The following is a 21359-nucleotide window of genomic DNA, read 5'->3' as shown; positions in this document are numbered from 1 at the left end:
ACACTTCACATTTGTCAGCTTTTTTTTTTCTCCCCCCTCTCCTTAAAGCCTGAATTACAGGAGCACATGCAGAAGAGCCCTGCATTTTTGCTGAATGATGTAACTGGATATTCCTTATACAAGTAAGGAGACAATTCTTGAAGCCAAAAAGTACTTATTCCATATATATACACTGACTTTGTTATATGATTATAGCATTTACTTTACAAAGCTGAACTTAAAATTGGAACAGTTTCTCAAAGCTATGTAAGGGATTGAGTTATTTGTGATCTTTTCTATTTATTTAGAGCTGCCAAAAAAAGACAAACAGCCTTTCACAATCTTTACTTGCTGCTAACCAGTTTCCAAGCCTACCTGAAATGACAAAGGAAACAACACAAGGCAGCCCACTGTGTGCTAAGGAACAATTCACATCTCTTACGAGGATGGAAAAGGAGAATTTTTTATTAGAAAACCAAAGGACTAATTATTGGTGATCTATATCTCATCCAATGGCTTGGCTCAGAAGTACCTTGAAACAAGTTTCACACAACATATCACAAAGAACGCAACAACAAAAAAACAACAACCCAAAAACAGGGAGGAATAGGGAGAGAGAGATCTCCCTGTTAGGAGACAGGCAGGAAGCTAATGCTGGGAAGAATAAGCTTTTATTGCACATGGAATTTGTGAGTCATATTAAAAGAGAAGAAACAGATTAAGGGCTCTGATGCCATTTACATTCAAGAGATTTATCATACTGATAACAGTACTGCTCCTAATTATGTTAGCAGTCTTGGTCATTGTAGAAGCCCTACAATTTTTTATTTTTGCAACCTCATCTAAAGAGAGCTTCTTTAAAGAACAGTATATGACTTTTAATCAAGTAGCTCTAGTTCTGCACACCACTTTAGTGCTGTACTAATCAATCTCTTAGATATAAAGGAATAACTTGTGCTGCAGGATGTAGAAAGGAGGCAGCAGTAACTGATCTGTATTTAAGTGCCTTGTATGACAAATTGGGTCAGCGCAGAATTCTCATGATTGGCAATTCAAAATTCATTTCCAATAACTACTCCTAGAATAGTGCTGACAAAACACCATCCTCCATGCACTTTCCTAATGCCACTGCCCATATAGATCATCTTTCAGGCATTTATGAAAGCCTGGTAAGTGGTTATTTTGGACATCAGCCTGGGCAAAGTGTTTCATCAGGTCTGCACTGTTGACAACATTTTCATTCACCACATTAAGGAACCTGAAGAGAATCAAAAGTGTAGTTTCTTTTCAAGCAGGTCTTTCTTTGCACCACCCTACTATGAAATAGAAACAGAGAGGGTAAAAGTGACTGTTGTATTTGTAAACTGCAAACAAGAAAAACATGCTCGTACTTGGACACTTAAAGGGAACCAAACATCTAAACTCATTTCTTCAATAAATTAATTTCATTCTCCATTATCACAAAAGGGTCTAGGAACCATTCAGTCCATTCTTAATCCTCCATTCTGAGAAACAGCAGCAACATGAACAAACACTGACTAATCAACTGCCACAACGTAGCATGCCTTTAGGACATAATCCAATAAATCACCAAGCACCCTTGTTCACCACTTTACCATGGACTTTAGTACTTAGTCAATAAATAACACTACATCCATGACTGCTCACCTCATTCTGTATCTCCCTGAACTCATAGAAAAGGAATGAATAGGATAGTATACTGTATACAGTAGAAGGTAGCAAAAGTACTAAGTGGTTTAACAAAGGATGATCCAGCATCAGTCATAGAAGACAATCTCTCTATCTAAAGCCACCAGCACCAAATCCATTAAGTGTTTTCCAAGTGGACATCACAAAAACAGTAAATCATGTCTTTATGAAAGAGTCATTCCAAACCAATTGAGTTTATGCAAACCTTCCTGACCACTTCAGCTACCTGTCAACCTATCATGCAAAACCATGACACATGTTTTTTTTGAAAGTTCTGGCATGGCTCCACTGAGCCAACTCTCTGGTCACATTTTGACACACCAAATCAAGCTGAAGAATGTTTTACTCAGTTCTCATACCAACTCCACTCCATGTAAGGTGGGGGGGGGACAGGGGGTGGAGAGAAGTGGAGAGACAGGAGTTTCTTTTAAGTTCCTTTATAGTGACTAGTCTTGCAAGGAGGAGACATTCACTTAACATTAGATTCAATATAAAAAGTAGTATTGCAGGTTTTTGCATAAGGGCCCTTGGCAAACACCACCTGGAAAAGATGGGAACTGCATGCTTTCTGCAGCACTTACAATCTCTCCCACGAATATTAACATATAAAGCTCCTTCAACTTCCCACCTGATTTCCCTCTTAATTTCTGAGACAGACCAGAGTTCCATGACAGCTACACAGATGGAAGAAGATTCTCCAGAAGCCATTCCTTAATTAAATGGAAACAAGTGAAGAAACAAAGAATAAAAATGCACGGTCAGATCAGAAACATGTATATAAAATCAATCTCTCAAGCTGCATGCTTTATTTCTGCCTCAAAAAGAGCTGAAGACCTTACTCAGCTAACGTTTCAATTCCATGGACAAGGGGAAGCTGCCCTTCTAAAATGAATTCAATGGTTATTTCAACAACTTAACTCTTGCTTTAAATTCAACCTGGGATGGATCTAATTGTGAGCTCTTACAAATCACATCCAGAAACCTATAGGCTAGTTTCAGTTAGTTACAGGCTTAGTAACACAACTGACGTAGTTCTTGTTAACAGAGCCTGAAGCAATTTACTAAAAATCTACATTATTGTGGCCAGCTTGCACCTGAGGAGGTTGTTCATGAGAGGAAGCCTGAAACATCATCTTCCCATCCAGAACCGTATCCATCTCCCTGTCCTCTCTATTTTCTCATCCCCTAGGTTAAAAATTCAACATTTTGGTTCAATTTGCATTTGCAAAAATAGCAATAAAATCCAAGTGTGGGCTTCAGCTACCACTGCTCCTTTGTAAGCTATTACACCCCACACAACACAACATAAACCAAGACTCTAAAGAAATACTGAAGCATTAGCTCTGCTGGATTGGAGGACTACAAAAATTTGTCAATAAAGTAGACACTCACATGCAGTCTGCCAGATGGCAGCATATAGAAGATAACAGGAAAGGAAGTCAGAACTTTGCCTAAGCATGCGTAAAGATTTGCCACAGCCTGTAGTTTTACAAGTACTTAGCCAAAGTCTTTACTGTATACTTATGTGTGTTGAAGGCAAGTGCTCCACCCCCAGCAAAACAGACAGATTACACAATGAATAAAAAAAGTCTGGAAATTCCCTACAGATTTAAAGACTGGGTTCTAAACAGTAATGTGGACTTTGAATCTGATCCTTTTAAAGGCAGGGTTCTCCACTTCTGCAAATAGATTTTATGTCTGCCTTACCTACAGAAAGAACTAATTGTTCTCATATAGAGTATACTCATACACTCATATAGAGTACTATAATAATCCTCCAGACCTCAATCGCTTCCTTTAAAAACAGGAGGGAAGGACAAAATTAGAATTTAGGCTATTTTATTTTTTATATTATTATATGACTCTACTGTGCCTATGGAAACAATATACATATACACTTCTACTGTCTGTATCCAATTTATAATGCACACAGAAAGCAAAACCACACAGAAACCAAAGTTTTAAGTAACACATAAATACAAGGATGTATCTATGTCTGCTTATGGTCTCCAGTCCATACAGACGACCTTCAGCACCCAGAAGCAGACAGCCCTCAACCTCAGAGATGAGCAGGCCAATTATTCGTCTGTTCTTCACACACTGGTATTGAGGTTATTGCAAGGCAGTTTTGGTGAGGATGCAGTCCCTTGGATAGCATACAATCTTTCTTGTACTTGGATAACCAGCGTATCTCATCAGTAGTCGCTGACCTTCCTTCACAAACCTTCCGTCCTTCAGTTGGTCCAAACTGTCCCATCACACATAACAGTTCCTTCTTAGCAGGCTAGAAAGAGTTTTACCTAGATAACACTTTTCTCCACTCAGTAAGAACAGAAAATGTCATTTCATAGACAAAACTTCAACCACTTTCCTTTAAACAACTGTCCAAAGACAGCACGAATTTTGCAGCCCAAGCATACCACAGCCAGCAGTAACCCTTACCCTGCTTCAATTTTATTCTTTAGCAGTAGAACTCACCCGTATCATGAAACAAAACATGTTTCTAGAACTTACCACCATCAGGATTTGGGGTATGCTTAAGATCTACAACTAAACTCTGCAGCCTGAGGCATTTACAGCACAGCTATCCTTGTTATTTGCCAATCTCTGCAATGCTAACTCGCTTTGCAATGCCAAAAAAGAACTAAAAATTCCTTGTCCACAGTCCAAACCAATGACAAAAGAAATCCAGACCACAGACATCCTTTCGACAGGTCACACACACCTTTCCAAGTCGTGATTCACTAACTCCTCCTCACAGAATCAGAGAGGTTATATTACTTTCTGGTATTTTACTTAAATATCTGAAGCTTACTTAAATATATAAAGAAAAGAATCGACTTTTCTTATTCAAGTCTTAATCTTGTCTCTGTATTCCTTCAAGAGCTCGATGCTCAGGTTATCACCTTGCAATGAATGTGATAGTCTCTTGCATTGAAGGGAACAGTCCACTTAGAAAAGTCTGAGCCGCTAATATAAAACTCAGTTCTCTTCATCCCTACAAGCTCAAAGAATCGAAACATTTAGGACTAAGAGAATTCCAAGGCCCGAAACATTTTCATAACAAGAGAAATCATAACCAGCATAAAACAAGCACTAGATGTGGTGCTCTTTCTATTCTCTCCTCTCTTTCTTCAAAAAGAGGAAAGCACAAGAAGCAACAAACTACCGCAATCATAAAGCTATATGCATTCCTGCGGTAGCGTATCATAAAATTTGCTGCTGATTTTAAGAGTGAGTGTGTTAAAAGCACACCAGGACGATTCCTGACACAGGAGGCAGAAAATTGAAACAAAACAAATAAACAAACATACCTTTGTCTCTCCTCTCTGGACACTGCAGTCAATCTGTCCCAACTTCTTTGCATGGTACATGGGAACTTCCATGAGCATGACAAAAAAAAAGCAGAGGGGAGGGAACAGCAAAACCTGAGAGAGAAAGCTCCTCCCCTGCATCTCACATATTGAGGGCACTCAGCTAACTGATCACAAAGCAGCTTTTACAGCCCTTATTCAAACAGTTCGGCTCCAGGGTAACAAGTTCAAAGTGGGAGGAGGCAAAAGGAGTCAGAGGGCGGTAACAATCTTGAACAGACACTTAGCTGCTTTTATATCTGCAGAACCTGTTCTTCAGGTTGGAAACTGAAACATCTGCTTATTGCGGTGTTTGAAAGCTGCACTCCAAACCTCTTCCATAATACTAGCAGGTCTGCAGTGGTAAAACCATACTTAATAACACACAGACATGCAACATGTGGGAGGGAAAGTTAATCATTACTGTGCGGTGCGTTTGTTTCACTTTTTGGACTTCCTTGTGTTAATGACGGTAAAGCAAGTCACTCCCTTATCAGGTCTGTTATAAGGAAGAGCTGAGAAGTGTGCAATGGAAGGAAAGTCTGCACAGAAGCGTTGAATGTCCACATTTAAATGAGTGGCTAAATACAAATTATGAGACATAGCAATACGCATACACCTTTGCTCGTATGGATTTAAGAAACTTTAAATGATGCTTTACTTACTGCAGCAGTTACTCGTTTTTCCTAATATGGAGAAATACTGCAGACACTGTTTGCTAAACAAACAAACAAGACTCATCCTACACAGAGGTAAATTCCTTCCTGGTGCTGCAATAACAATTAAGTGCCCCAAAGCACATCAGAGTGGCTACATCGGATATGGAAAGTTTCCCTTTTTTCACTCAGGAGCATAACGTGTAGAACATAACAGAATCCATTCAATTTGTCAAGAACAGTCAGGCACAGGGAAGTTAAACATATCTTAACAGTTCTAGGAACAGTGTCTTGGCAGCCTGGAACCCTGGGTGATGATAAGGAATAGTTAATATGTGAGCTAAATATATATATATATATTAGTAAATAATTAACAAAATGGCTTCATAAAACTTTGAAGCAAGGAACAGATTGAATGGACGCAAAACCAAAGCAATTACCATAAGTCAATTAAAATAGCTGGCACTTTGGATTTAAAGGCATTACTAAGGTTGGTTTGGGTTCTCTGTGGCAAAAACAGCCACGTACCAAAAAGCAGCAATAGACTCCATCACCCACAACGCCCTCCAAACCATAACTTTATTTCCTCATTCTTCTTGGATACACTCTGACTACACTGCTTATTTTTTAAAGCTCTGCTATTATTTACCACAATAACAGTTATTTAAGAAAAGAAAATCTGACCTTTGGAAGCCTCCAAAGCCTTGCCTTATCTTCAGCTTCATAAACGGTTTCCAATCTCCTAATTAAGAGCTCATTTGCCAGCATTTCAATGTTCAGGCTAAACTGACAGCTTCCTTGGCTTCTCCACCTTTAAAACCAAGAAAAACGTATGGAATAACTTCAGCAAAAATGGTGACAGAACGCCCTATAGACTCTAAAACCGTATCATGAACACCAAGTTGGAATTCTCCCAAGCCCTGTTACCAACCTCCTAGCTATCAGCCTGACCCTGCCAGTGGCACCAACAAAACACCACTGTTTGCTCCCAGCTCCCCCTGGAATTCCTATGTTCCAACATTCTCATGTGCAATCAGTTCAACCCATCGTTAACCCCTCGATTGCTGCACAGTGAACGGACAGTGTGATTAAACCGCAGTCGGGATGCTCTCATTGCACTGCATGCACAATATGCAATATTGTGCCCTCGCTGCGCTGCATGCACAATATTGCAGCTGCAACCATTTTTATGGGGAGAACGCCCCCCCAAGACTCGTGATTCTAAATATCTTCACTTGTTTGTTGCTTTTATTAACGATTGAACTGCATGGAAGGATGGAAAGCACAGCTTCGAGCAGTATCAAACACGGGGCTATGAGGTGAGCTCCAATTATAAGCAGAGCGATGGAAAGGCCGGGGCTGGCCTGCTGTGTGGGGCAGCTCCCTGGGGAAGGCAGTTTTCTGATGCAGGAGCTCCCCCTGCTGTTTCACCACAACAAACTTCAAATCTCACCGGTTGTATGGCTACAGATGGAGCGATCTGTAGCAGCTCACCACAGCTCCACAGCCCGTTTGGCGCAGTGAAACAGGCGAGCTGGATGGCGGTGAGCAGAGCGCGGAGCTCTGAGGGGCCGCCAGCACCTCACTCGAGGCGGGAATCACACCTCCCCTTCAGCTTCCCGCCCAGCCGCTTTGACGTCATCACCCTGCGCCGCGCCATGGCGCTGGGCGCCGCCGGGCCGGCTCGGTTGGTGCGCGGCGGGCAGAAGGACGAGCTGTACCAGAGCGGGCTGCGCAGCGGGGCCGGCACTGCGCTGCACGGGATCGCGGGTAACGTCGCCCCTCCGTCGGGTCGGTGTTGTGCTGAGGTGACGCGGGGCGGGACGGCTCCGATCCTCAGAACGCTGCTGAGGAGCGGGATCCCGGCCGCGCGCTGCCTCAGGGGGCTGGAAGTGAGGAGGGGGGATCAGCGAGGAGTCGGTGTGGGAGGAGAGATTAGATCAGAACGAGCCTTAACATAACGGCCCTGATCTCTTAGGGGCGAAGAAGTGGCTGGAGTGGAGGAGGGAGATTGAGCTGCTCTCTGACGTCGCCTACTTCGCCCTCACCACTCTGTCAGGTAAGGTGCCCACCTTAAGCCTAACACCATTGCAGATGTAAATGTAAATGCTGATGTAAATGCGCTGCTCGACTCATTCAACAAAATAGAACCACGCACAGCTATTTCTGAACGCCAAAACTTAGCAGCTGTTCCACCCTGAGCAGCCCATTACCCCCCCCGGCCACACACACTAAAGCTACTTATTTTCTGTTCCTCACATCTAGGCTATCAGACTCTGGGTGAAGAATACGTCAACATTGTTCAAGTGGACTCATCCAAGAGAAGGGTACCTTCTTTTCTTCAACGTGCCATCTTCGTTTCTCTTCATACCATAGTACCCTATTACTTAGAAAAGGGACTGCAGCATCTGGAACACGAGTTGCAGATAGAAGATGATGGAGCTAGAACCTTGCAAAGCAACCCAGCACTTGGCTTGTCCAGTAGAACCTTAATACGAAGCTGGATTCAGAAACAAGTCAGGAAGCTTACGGAACAACGGAAGAAAACAATCCTACGAGTTGTGTACATCCTTAAACAGTCCATCCCTTTGCTTCATCGACTACACCTGGCAGTGTTTTACATACATGGCACTTTTTATCACCTATCTAAAAGAATTGCAGGAATCAGATATGTAAGTGGATCTATTGTGTGAAAATCATGCGCACCACAGTATTTTAGCTTCTTTCAGGATGCAGTGTGCACAAAAGGGATATAGAATTTTGCTGATTATAATATGCACAGTGCAGACTGGGTGAGAAGGAGATAAGGGACTTATTGATTACAGGGCAAGGCATTGAAGCTACTAAACGTCTCTATTTGTGTGTATTATGCAGGTGCACTTTGGTGGACTACAAGGAGAAGATCAGAGCATTCGATCAAGTTACAAGTTCCTTGGAATAATTTCACTCTTCCATCTTCTTCTGACAATTGGTGTTCAGATATACGGCTTCCAACAAAAGCAGAGAGCAAGGCAGGAATGGAAACTACACCGCAACCTAGCTCTCCAGAAGTACGTTGATCTTTAATAAGAAAAGCATATAATGGGAATAGTGGGAATAGTGATGACTTTCACAAACAGGGAGAGCACTGGAATTGCATTGTAACTTAAGATGGAACCTGATGTAGCGTGACACAGGACACGCTCACTGTACTAAACATCTCTTAGATGTCACATTTTGTTTTTATGTATGGGACTCTCACAGGAAGGGTTAGTACTTGAAGGAGGGCTTTACAAGATTCTGCGTTAATAAGTATTTCTTGCAAACAGGCCTCATAAATCTAATTCATACCTATGTTGATTAGAAATACGATAAAGGAAAAAGCTACTGGGCGCCAGTCCCGCTGCACTTTGTGTTTGGAGGAACGGAGACATGCAACAGCCACACCTTGTGGGCACCTGTTCTGCTGGGAATGCATTACGGAGTGGTGTAATACCAGAGTAAGTACAGTGGGACAAACAGCCCAGGAGTAAACGTTATGAAATCTCTACTCAAAAATACCTGTCAAGCTCGTTGTTGAAATATTACCTTTTCCCTCCCTAAGACACACAAAATCCCCCCAGATGTTTATGAGATTCATATACTGTATTAGAATATAATGACTATATATTACTTTGATAAGGTAAATGAGTTGCTTCTGACTCAGCCACTGAGAGGCCATTGAATTAACTAGAGAAGTCAGACACGATCATAAGAAAGACACAGGCTATAATTCTGACTGCAAAGAACAGAACTGATAAATGTTATGATTTCCAGTGTAAAGGGGTAAGTTACAACCTAGCTGCACTAACTTAAGATGATTCTGTCTTGCATTAATGAAATAACATAACTTTCATCCATTAAGGTATTTTTTACAGTTGTCCTAGAATAGGACATTATCCATTTATTTTACAAGTAAAAATTGCTTGTCCAAAAAAAAGGGCTACTTGGAAATAAAGTCTTTGCCACAAGGCCTGTAACTCTGATGTATTACTGTAGCTGCACTAATACTAATATAACTCTGGCAGAACAGAATCAAGTAGGCTGATTCATTTAATGCTTTCCTAGCACAAACAAAGCTACTCTTCTTCCTACTGCTGAGTTACCAATTTCCAGTACCTCAGCTATTGTTTCTGAAATATAATGGAGGCAGCAGATGTTACAAAGTTGACTGGATGTGCAAGTTCAATACGCAGTGATAGGGAACTCAAAGTTCACAAGGCCTTCCTGCAGAAAACCAAAGTTCAAATGAACTACTGAGTATAACTGAATCTGGATGCTGTGTACAGTACCTGTGGTCTTAAGGTTATATTTTTAATGAATCGACTCAAGCTGCTCTTGGAGTTTAACTTTTGGAGCTTTACCTGGTTAAACATGCAATGCAGAATGGACTGAAAAAAGTGTAGTTAAAGAAGCTCATTTCCCAGTTGTTGTTTAACATAGTTTGATTTTTTTCTTTATTTTTAACTTTTTACCCAAAAAGCAATTTAGAATCTCTCTTTGCTTTTTGTAGACAGAATGTCCGCTGTGCAGAGAGAAGTTTCCCCCTCAGAAACTGATCTACCTACGCCACTATCAACTGTAAGGAAAAATCCCATTACATTACAAGGGCTTCTGCTCTCATATCTTCATACAGAGTGGTCATACAGTTCAGGTTAGTCCAAGAACAAGACTTTATTGTAAAACTGGTAATTGCCTGTACAAGGTGGCACTTCATTCCTGTTTTACAAAATAAATCTATTTCTGCCTCTGTTTCTTGCATTATGGTTCTTGACCATATTAAAAACTGCCTTTCTAAAAGCTGCTTAAACAAATGTGATAGTCTTCACTTCAGACAGTGAAAAATTTGTTTTCTCTAAATCTGGGTAACAAATCTTCCAACCTTTCTTAACATGCTTAAGGCATTAGTAATATTTGACTATTTTTAAGACTCCCTTTAGGTAATTAATGTTGCAAGAGTCTTTGCTATAGATTTCAGGGGAAAACAAAACAAAAGGATGTACGTCCTTCCTTCACCTGCAGTGGGAATTCTGGTGATAAAGGTATATCACAAAACATTCCGTTTTCATGGTAAAGTTAACAGTAAAGCAGCTTTCTTTGATTTGACAAAATTTCCCTAGATCAACAGAAATAACAAACACAAGCCCAAAGTAATGCAGAATGCATATTATTCAAATTAACATTGAGCTTTTAACCTCAAAATTCTACCATTACTAATTAAAGATTTTAGTCAAGTATTCCAGACATTTAGGCTATAGCAACTGTAAGGTGAAATGATACAAAGATGGTAACAGATATTCAAAAGGTTATTTATGAGGAAAAACCTCACCAATACAAATGCCTTCGCTGGGAAATGCTGAGGCAATCTCCACCAGGAAGCAATGGCCAAGAGATGCTGCCTTAGTGGTGGTCAGCCCTTAAATGAGGTCTAGAAGAGGTGGAGTCGAGCTCCACCCCTTCCAGGAGCACAGCTAAATTACTCTCACCTGTGCTCCTACAGCTGACCCGACACTTGCCTCAGCTGATTAATAAGAGGTTCAGGCTGTGATTACCAGTTTCCCATACAAGCAACATAAAAAGTGTTTCAAGAAAGTCCTAGTGTGTATGCGTAACACAATGAAAAGTGCAACAATGACAGCAGAGCAGCAATATCCCAGGTCACAGCAAAAAGATTTGGTCAAATACAACAGCCATAGGCACGTAAATAAAGGAAAAGAAACTGCTTGCCTTCAGAACAGGCATCTCCAGCAAGATCCCCTTGCCACCACTGCCAGCCCCTAAATGAGGGCTGGAAGGGGTGGATCCTGGCTCCAGCCCTTCTGGTCACTCAGTACACTGCATGCACCTGAGCTCCCCTGGGCTGGCCCTGCCTTCCTACCAGGTGGGAAGTTGTGACTTAGCATTTCCACTACAGGATACTAATAGTAAACTATGCCCAACTGTAACAAATTAGTTTTATAACACAGCCTACACTTTGTCTAACACAGGGAAGAAGCTGATTTCAGCCACAAGCCTTCTACTCTCTTTATGGCAACATGAACTGTTTAGGCAGAGCCAATATGTGAGAGTGTGAATAAGGAGGGATTCAGCAGCATTACTTCAAGTTTACTTCCCTAAGTTCTAACTAGTTCTGTTATATACGCATTTACAGCATCAGGGAAAAAATAAGACTGTCAGTTATTAACACATCATCTTGTTCTTGCACAGTGTGTGCAAGAGGAAGTTGATTCTGTTTCTTCAATACAGGATGGAGAGGGAAGTCCATATGATCCACTGGTGGATCATGAGTTCGTTTTGATAAATCTTGCACAAATAGCACCAAACATGGATTGGAGGGGCGAGCTACAGAAAGAGCACCTCTTTTAACAGTTATTTGTATTGTAGAGATGCTAGTTAGCTAGTTAATAATTAAATTAACAAGCATTATCATGAATTCTCCAATAAAAATCAGATGAGTGTATCTCAGTACCTATAAATGCAAGAAAACAAGTTACAGTGCAGGCACTTCAGCTTTACTGTACAAAAGCTGATTTTCAGATTTGCAACATCTTCCTCTTCTTACACTGGAAAAATTTCAGGCATCCCCATGATTAAAACTGTGAAGACAACCACTGCAGAAAAATGGTCCGTATGACTCAAAGATGTGACCAGCTAAGGAAATGACTGCATTATAAGCATTCTCTTTACTAAGAAAAACAGTGAGCAAAGATATCTGCACATAGAAACAAACAGGAATCAATCAGTGACTGGGAAGTCGCTGTGAAGTTGGTGAATCAGTTTTTTCATGCATTCTCTAATGGTAATTCATCACTCCTCAGTGATAAAAGTAGAGCAAAGTTTAACAAAATGCTACCAAACTTGCCTGGCCTTTGGAAACTGTGAGTCACTGAGGGAATTACACAGTCGTTCTGATGTCATCCACAGTATGTATTTGAAAACTACTAATCCCACTGAATATTGAACAGCTATACATCTGTGAATGAGAAGCAATCTGTTCTTATGCTTCCACTCAGGTTAGTTATCAGGTGAAGGTAAAAATCTAACTTGCAATGACTGTTTTTCATATCTCATTGCTAAGGAGTCACTCCAACATTAAAAAAATAATAAATCATACAAATCTCCAAGATTTACCCATATATTCGGAAACCCCAATAAACCTCCAAGTTAGGGCTTTCAGACTTACGGACAAAGAACTACAAATATCAAAGACAGGTACTTCTGTAAGGCCCTTTCTAGATGCACTGTTTCTGTAATTTGAAGTCAGAATAGTTCCCATACTGATAAGAAAAACACACACTGACAAAGACCAGGCCAACATCAACTTAAACTACCTTTCTCCTTTCAAGGCTTCACAAAGGCTGAATCCTAGGGCACCATGACTTCATTCAACGAAGTCATATAAAAGGGTTCCTACATATGTTTTCCAATAAGGCATCAGTTGAAGTTGATGCTGTTCTCCATTTAGAATCTTTGAAGAGCTAAACTTTATCTACCTTGTCCCAGTGGATGTTCCCTGAAGATCTAAAATAGGTCACGTGAAGAAAAATTCTTAGGGTAATCACTACTGCAAAGAATCCATAAATACTATTACATCTTTCTATACATATATTATATATAAAGATAATAGAGAACAAGCAAAGGGGGACACTGTCTTTTAATAAATTTTGGAATTAAAAAGTCACTTAATAAAACTGCAGTTGTATCACATGAAAAAGTTCACATGCAGGTCATTTATCTGATTGTTTGTTTTTTAACTATAGAAAATGAAAATCTTTGTTAAAACCCACAAAATTTGTCTCCTATGGCCAGTTGGAGCATATTCTGAAGGGGCTGCGTGAAGTTGGCTTACGTTAATCAAGAAACCCTTAGGGATGAAAGAAATTCCAACTAAAACAATTAAAATATATATATTTATAATTCCAGGTCCTCAAAGGAAATTGGAATAGATTTTGAAGAAAGCTTTGAGTCATCACAACCGAACCCAATTTTAGCATCTGCTAGGAGATGTAATGGTGAAACTGGCATTGAAACCTAACAGAAATGAGTTACTTTAGAAGCTGTGTGTGTTTTTCTCCCTACTGCAAAATCTTTACGTTTGTATATTTCTATTTATATTTATGACTCAGTAATACCATGCATTTAGCAAACTGGCATCTATTTAGGTCTACTGAATTTTTATATGAAAATAGCACATGGCCATGAAGCAGAAAACAGCATCATGTGTGCCACCTGGCTTTTTTCCTACATACGTGCACAGCACTTCAGGGTGATACTGAGAAGAACGATGTAAAAACACCAAACTCAAAGCCATTCATCTCTCCAGTGCAATGGATCCTGAACGAAATCCGTTATCCCAAATCCAGGGGATTATCCAAAGTTTCTCCAACTTCTTACAAAAGATAAACTCAAAGCAAGTTGGTTAGAATGCCAGTTTCTTCAAGCAACTGATACTTCAGATAAAAATAGCGAGATCCTCTTAAAATGAAACTTCAACTGCTTTGTCACAACTCAATCATTTTTATGAAGAAAAAAAGGCATTGTTACAATGGCTCAAAAATCGTTCCTTTAGTTATAAGTAGAATTGGTCAAAAGGTTGATTGCACCTTCTAGCTAGCAAAGGTCTTTCCCACATCTTCTTTCCCTTTGTATTTCCTCTTGCCATGTGTGAAGGGTATATATCTGTACTTTATCATATGCTGTGAAGAGAAAAATAGGGATTTTTAGAGGCAAGACATTTAGGTAACGTTTACAACTCGCACAAAATGAGCAGAGGCTCTAAAAGACCCCTCCATTAAAAACAGTAATAGTTAACCTCAGAAAGGAAGTAGGTCAGAAACTGTAAGACTCATTTAAAAAAAAAAAAAAACAGATTGAATTTTAAGATAAAAAATTTTCTGGAATTAAGCATCAAGTTTTGTATATGTACTACATGAAGGTTTTTCCCCAGGCATTTTTGTTTAACACCTAATGTTTAAGTATTAGGTCTTCAAGTTTCTCTAGTAAAAGAAACATATACAACATATTTAATACCTATAGTACAGTTAACTTGATAGGGGTTGAAGCAACACTATGCATTTTGACATCACAAATGCTATTATCTGTCCTTAGCTACTTACCTTGATTTGCCTCTTCATAGTGATACAAAACAGCATAATGAAGTACATCACAAGGATCGGCCAAAAAACAGGAACATTGAAAGCCTCAAAGAACGTACATGCCATAGCAACCAGGATGCCTTTAGTGGCCGAGTGCCTTAAAAATAGCATTAACAATTAATCCTTCAACACCAGTCACTGTTAATTAATGCAGATATTTACATGTTACAGAAACAGAAAGTGGGCAGATAGACTGACTCACCAGAATTTAAACTCTGGGAGCCTCCTAATGAAAGGCCGAAATTCTTCATTTTGCCTTGTAGGTAAGGAAGGACCATCATCTGAAAAAGATAAAATAACAATAAAATAACAGTGTTACCTAGATTCCAGCTACCGTTGAGGTTTTAATATAACAGGGTTGGCTTCCCATTAAAAAAATAGATAACAAAAATGAGTGTCAGTTCACTGAGTTACTGCGGGGAGAACTTAAGTCACATATACCCTCTGTCAAAACAAAGACTAATAGTATTGAATTGTTCAAGACCTGAAAAAAACATCACATTGGAGACCAATTTCATAGCAGTTCCTAACATCAAGTTGTATGGAGTTTCAGCAAGTTGAATACAGCATCAGACTGAAACTGCACATCCTTACATTGTTACACCAGACAAAATGAGCTGGAAGTTTGATTAAGCTCAAAATTACTGCAGAATAAATTGTTCATCATACCTGAGTCTTCCATTAAAGAGGGATCTACCTTTGGCGACAAGAAAGCTATAAAGAGATTTAGATGGTAGATTCCCAAGGCATATGTCACAATGTACCAACCCTGAAGAAAGGAAAGAAATGGAGGAGAAAAGGTTAAAGACCTTCCGTACACCACTCTCAGATATCTTCCATCAAACAATTTGGTTTCTGCTTCCTTCATAAGTGCTTCTCTGTATCCCCACATTCACATGAGAAGTTTTCTTCTTAACAAAGCAACAAAAAAGAATTCCAACCAAACGTGTTTCCCACTATTTCTATACGGATAGAAAACATAGGAGTTTTCATTTAAATTTACTTAAATAGTGACTAAACTTAATGGAAGACTAGCAAAAAAATTTAAATCTATAACTCTTAAGAAGCTAAATATTTCTTAAGCTCCACAACAGTAAACCTAATATATTAATTACAACAAGCCTTAAAGTGAGTGGTACAATAATGGATTTAATAAAAGCGTTTCTTGGACACCTGGTTTCCATATTTAAAATACAGATATGATAAAAGCAGCAAAAAGAAAGCAAGGCTTCCCACTTTACATTACCATCAAATAAATAATCTTAAGCATTCACAAATTCTTTAGTCTGAAGCCATGAGTTAAACAACAGCAAGTGCTTGCTCCTCAGACTACCTAATTTACCCTTAGTGTGTTCTGATGACACAAAATGTAACTCCAGAAATCCTCCTACCACAAGAAAATAGATGATATCTAAAACTATCCATCAGTAAGCTCAGTTTTCCTACCTGCAGTAAATAAACTCTAATCATGTAGATAAAACTCAGACCCAAAGTTACGATCCATCGCACTGCAGTATATGGAGTAGATTTGTCTAACCAGGACTGGTAGATCTAGGAAGAAATACAAAGTATGCAGCTGTAAAGTATATGATGCCCAGTGAGCACTGCATATTGCAGAGCAGCAATAGAAATAGTAAGCATTTGTAAATATATTTTGGAGACTAACATGAAACATTCTTTTTGCAATTAACTTCAATTATAAACATAGATCTTTGAAAATACAAGCTCAGTATTTCCACAGTGGCCAAAAAACCCCAAATCCTTGGGGCATCAGAAAGAAACCTAGATCTTAAATCTTTCATTGCTACCCCCCTTAAGTTTACTTTCCTTAACATGATTATGACAGGGAACACAAAGCAACATTTTTGGATGATAAGAACATATTTCCCCTGTGCAGCATCATACATACCCATTAAATATTCCATTGAACTATCTATTACAATATTTGTTGTCTATTTTTAACACGTTCAAATGAAATCTTTTGTACAGATATCAGTATTTCAGCAGTTAAATCCGACCACAAACTCATTATGCTTTGCACCACGTCCTGCTTCTAATGGAGACAGAGAAATCCTAAAGGAAACCAACCTGCCCAAGTCTTGTGAAAAATCGATAGACCACAGAAGGCTTCCCATGAACAGACTCACCAATACTGTCCCCTTCTGACATGGTTGCTGTGAAAATAAAACACAACACATAGGTAACATTCCGAACAAAAAGCTGTGAAACTTCATAGGATAGCATGTCTTATGTTCTTATATTCTTTTGGATAACCCTATTTGAAGGGAAAAAGTGAAGAGTATTCTTAGAGGAGGCATTTATTCCAAAAGAAATTCAGTTCTAGAAGAAATTGTCAAAGTCAAGAAAAGGGTATTTTTACAAAGGCAAGAGAGGATCCAATCTATTCTAGGGAAGGAAAAACAAGTCCACAAAGAAATGCAGGAATGAGTCTTGTTAGACATCACCTTGATAAGGCAGGAGCTGAGTTATAACATCTAAGCATTGATATGCACTGCAGCACCACCCTCCTGTCACCTCAGTGTCTAAAGACAAAGAACAAAACCAAAATAAATATATATTTTTTTCAAGCTGCTTAAGATTTTCAAATACAGAGTAACCAGACAGCAAAGCATTTAAGTTCAGGACTCTGTACACAAGTGGCTACAGAAACAAACATTTGTCACAAGCACCTAAATCAAAACATTCCAGGCATGATTCAGTCAGTTTATCTAAAGAACGTGAAGAGCTTTCCAGTCACAGAATAGTTTTATGTATTGACAAAACTGTAAACATAAAGAACAGGGCCAGGATTCTGACTCCAGATAAACAAATACCAAGGGGATTATTTTTAAGGGCATGTTCCTACTACCAATTCGAGATCTTCACTCTTAAGTTTAGCCCAACTAAGCTTTATCAGCCTATTGAAGATGGAAAGCAAACAAAATGAAATGGATTCTAAACAGAAACACATCTGCCACATCATCAAAAGCAATCCCTGACATTACTTCCTGGAGTCCCCATCTGGGGGTGGGACTACACACCTCTGGGACAGCTGGAGGACTTTCACCCCAATATTAACATCTCCAGAGCCTCAGATGACAGCACGTATGAGTGAAACATCATTAGATGAGAGAAATACAGATTTAGATACTGCAGTGGAAAAACTGAATCTGAGGACAATCTGGGCAGTCAAAGAATCTTGAAGCTGAGTATTTCTTATAAACATCAGAAAACCAAATCCTATGGAATAAATAGGAAGTAGGAAAAAAGGAGTCCTGTTACACCTGAAAAGGGAAAGAGCATCACAAGGCTTCAAAAGATTCAGTCCATTTCAATTCTAGTTATGGCTAAAAAGAAAACAAAACCTAATGGAAACTCAAAGCAAAAAAGATACGGACGTTTTAATTACAGACAAAAAGGAAGTAATTATTATTCTGCCCATCCACTGCACTGCAGAAGAAAGAAATTACTCAGCACTATTAGCTGAGCATCATTTTGTGCTTTATTTGGGGCGGGTTTGAATCAACCTGAGATATAAAAGCACAACAAAAATGATATTCAATCTACTGATGATTGAATAACAGTTTTCTAAAGATGGCAAACATCAAAACTCAAACCAATCTTTACATCACAACTGCGTGCTACAGGCAGACCTACCACTCCAATCTTGCAAAGAATAGCCTACACAGGCCAAGAAACAAATCCTGTCTATAAAGCTACCAATGGCTTTCAGGTGGAAAAGATGATTTGCTCGCTGTATAGAACCACTGTATGTGCAACTACATATGACTGTTCAACATCCATGCGGTTCCTCCATGGCAGGCCAAGCAATGCAAGCAGCTATCGCTGCCTCTTTGACTTCAAGGAAACCCCACTGGCTCCTTTAAGTAGTGCAAACCAAAACATTATGTGACAAAGTTTAAGAGTTTGACTCTCATTGTTTTAAAACATTCGCTTAAAGAACATCTGTAAGCCACAAGCATCAAGGGAAGCCACCTTTCCCACTGGAGCAGGTCTACAGCTAAGAACCTAAGCCATACCTTACTGCTATATGGGATTAATTACACCCAAATGGTAGCAATTCCTCTTTCACAATGAGTTATGATAACTCTAAAGCCAAAAACCAGAAGGACGTACAAAGATGAATATAATAAATGGCAGTTTGCAACCAGCAGAGCACAGCCCGCTAACCAACCTGCCACTGAAGAACACCAAGCAGGTGAGCAGAACGAGGGCATTTCTACCTCCGTTGTTACGGTAATACCATCACAAACCTAACTGTATCCTTGAGGCCAAAAGCCATCTATCTAAACCACCCATCCCAAAGTCGCACACACAGTTACGAACCTCTGACCACAGTAAATAGCATAAAACACCAAGGAAGCAAATCGCTAACAAGACCACAGCGCAGTTTGTGTCCTTCTCCTCATCACTTAAAGACAATTTCTTTCTAAAGCAGCGCCCAATAGCCGCGTGCTGGTGACAGAGCGAAGGACCAGCCTCAGACCGTCCCACAGGGACAAACCGCTCCGTTCTCCCCGCAGTCCCACCCACAGCCCGGACAGCAGCTCCGGGAACCGAGTCGGAACAAAATAAACCCAAACGCGCTTCGCTCGGCACCGCTCAACGCGGACAGCAGCGGGAGGAGCCCGCAGAGCAGAAGCGGAGCCCGCCAAGCAGAGCCCGGGGGCGGCGCCGAGACTCGGCAGAGCGAACACAGGCCCGGAGCGGCCTGACGGGACCAAAGGCCCGGAACGGGATGCGGAACGGCCGCCCCGGCGGCACCCGGAGGCTCAGCCTGTCTGTGTCTCCACCCCCACGCGGCGGCATCACCGCCGGCCCCGAATCCCCCCACCCGGGCCGGGCTCCAGGCGCGAGGCCGCAGCTACTCACAGGCGGCCGAACCGAATCTCGCCTGCCGTCCCCCCTCCCCCCGCCTCCACAGTCCAATATGGCAGCCACAGCGGGGGGCGCATCCACTTCCGCTTCCGGGGTGAGAGGGACAGGAAGAAGACTCGATACCAGCCTGCCATTGGTGGCCGCGGGAGGAAGTGACGCAGACTATATGGCGTGGCCTACACCATCTGCGCAGGCGCAGATCGCTCCGCTAATCCTAGTGGGCGGGCCGCCTCGCCCCGCCCCTTTCCCTCTCAGCCAATCAGCGCCGGGCTGCTCCTGCAAGGTGGAGGCGTCGCGTGCTGCGCGGGCACGTGGCGGCAGCGCTGCTCCCGTTTGCTGCCGTTTATCGCATCAGCTCAGGGCGCGTGCCCGGTAACCAGCTTTGCTTTGGGCCGCCACAGCCTGCGGTGCCACCGCCTTGTGTGCGTAAAGCAGTTCTGTTTCTTGTTGGTGGAACTGAAACGCAAACCGATCCACTGAAGCGTTGTGTTGTTGGCGCCTCACCCCTCACAGTTCTGCGTGTGGTAACAAAGCAGGTAAATCTGTGCGTCTAAACCCTATTTATTGGGTTTAAACATCTCCATTAATGCGCATACGTAGGAAAGATTGCGATTAAAACGGCCAGCACAAGAGCAGAACCCCTCCTTAGGCAATGATAAGACGGCATTAAAAGTTCACCCGAGTGCTGCTGTGCGTTGGATGAAGCAATCCGAGCTAAAAACGTTGAGCAAAAATGGGGCTGAGTCGCGGTGTATCTGCCTGCAGTTCCGCTTGCTGCCGCTGGGCGGCGCTATCGCTCGTCTTTTGGGGCCGAATGAGTCGCTGCTTCGGGCTGGTGCTGGGCTGGATTTGGAACAGGGTGAGCGCTTAAAAGAGGAAGGGTACGTTTGCAAAGCAACAAAAAGCCGTTGGTGGTGCTGGCAGCGCCATCTTGATGGTTCGTTTGGTGTTTATATACAAAACAAGGCAGCTACTGGATGCAGTTTGTTATTCAAGCGTTCCTTTGCAAGGTGCTTTTAAACATAAAGCATAAGAATAGCAACAATAAAATGCTTGTAGAGTAACAAGCATTGACTTAAAATGCATGAAGTTATCACACAAAGCTCTACAGGTGAGGTCTGGAAAGCCACTTTGTTGGTGAATATCGGCCTTTGTTTGCTCAGTGCTTCCTTACTTTGTACCAATGGTTCCATGTGTAACCATAATAAATGTAGGAATTTGGGGAAAGAAAGAGGAAGAGCACTTTTTCTAAGCTGTAATCATCATAATAATATAATGATATCTCAGCCTTCTGCGCTGCTTGATCACTAAACTAAATTCACTTCAAGGAAGAACATTATGAGAGCCAAGATAGGGACTCCAGCTGGTTAATTGGGGACCTAAACTAAAGCCAATGGACACAACCTGACTTGAAAACAAACCACTAACGTTGCCTGTCTGGCTTTAGTGCCTTTGCATGTGTGTGTATGCATGGCAAAGAAAGGGAAGCAGTGAGAGGTAAATGAAGTTTGCAGCGGTTACTGAGGTAAAAGCAAACAAACAAACAAATAAAAATCCTAATTTTCCTCAGAAGTGTTTTCCTTTCCGTG

General features: G+C 41.0%; 2 protein-coding genes across 4 annotated transcripts; one reads left to right on the top strand and one right to left on the bottom strand.

The window, feature by feature from the left end:
* Positions 1 to 7341: 7341 nt before the first annotated feature.
* On the top strand, positions 7342 to 10468 carry PEX10 (peroxisomal biogenesis factor 10). Of its 2 annotated transcripts, none has more exons than XM_072354227.1 (6): positions 7342 to 7468; positions 7677 to 7757; positions 7964 to 8370; positions 8573 to 8748; positions 9042 to 9177; positions 10230 to 10468. In XM_072354227.1, exons 1-6 carry the CDS (start codon positions 7357 to 7359, stop codon positions 10299 to 10301), a joined length of 984 nt encoding a protein of 327 aa, XP_072210328.1. In that variant the 5' UTR covers positions 7342 to 7356; the 3' UTR covers positions 10302 to 10468. The 2 variants fall into 2 exon arrangements, with proteins under 2 accessions (XP_072210328.1, XP_072210329.1); XM_072354228.1 differs by having other exon boundaries at positions 7344 to 7468; positions 7964 to 8025.
* A 2884-nt stretch (positions 10469 to 13352) lies between these two features.
* RER1 (retention in endoplasmic reticulum sorting receptor 1) lies at positions 13353 to 19897 on the bottom strand. 2 transcript variants are annotated; one of them, XM_072354230.1, is made up of 8 exons: positions 19765 to 19897; positions 17337 to 17414; positions 16960 to 17045; positions 16318 to 16422; positions 15541 to 15640; positions 15074 to 15152; positions 14833 to 14968; positions 13353 to 14412 (listed from the first exon to the last, which is right to left on the bottom strand). In XM_072354230.1, exons 3-8 carry the CDS (start codon positions 17038 to 17040, stop codon positions 14323 to 14325), a joined length of 591 nt encoding a protein of 196 aa, XP_072210331.1. In that variant the 5' UTR covers positions 17041 to 17045; positions 17337 to 17414; positions 19765 to 19897; the 3' UTR covers positions 13353 to 14322. The 2 variants fall into 2 exon arrangements, with proteins under 2 accessions (XP_072210331.1, XP_072210330.1); XM_072354229.1 differs by lacking the exon at positions 17337 to 17414.
* Between the last annotated feature and the right edge of the window lie 1462 nt (positions 19898 to 21359).

Source organism: Excalfactoria chinensis, chromosome 20 (assembly GCF_039878825.1).
Source record: "Excalfactoria chinensis isolate bCotChi1 chromosome 20, bCotChi1.hap2, whole genome shotgun sequence".
Lineage (NCBI taxonomy): Eukaryota > Metazoa > Chordata > Aves > Galliformes > Phasianidae > Excalfactoria > Excalfactoria chinensis.
This window is presented reverse-complemented; position numbering and strand designations above follow the sequence as displayed.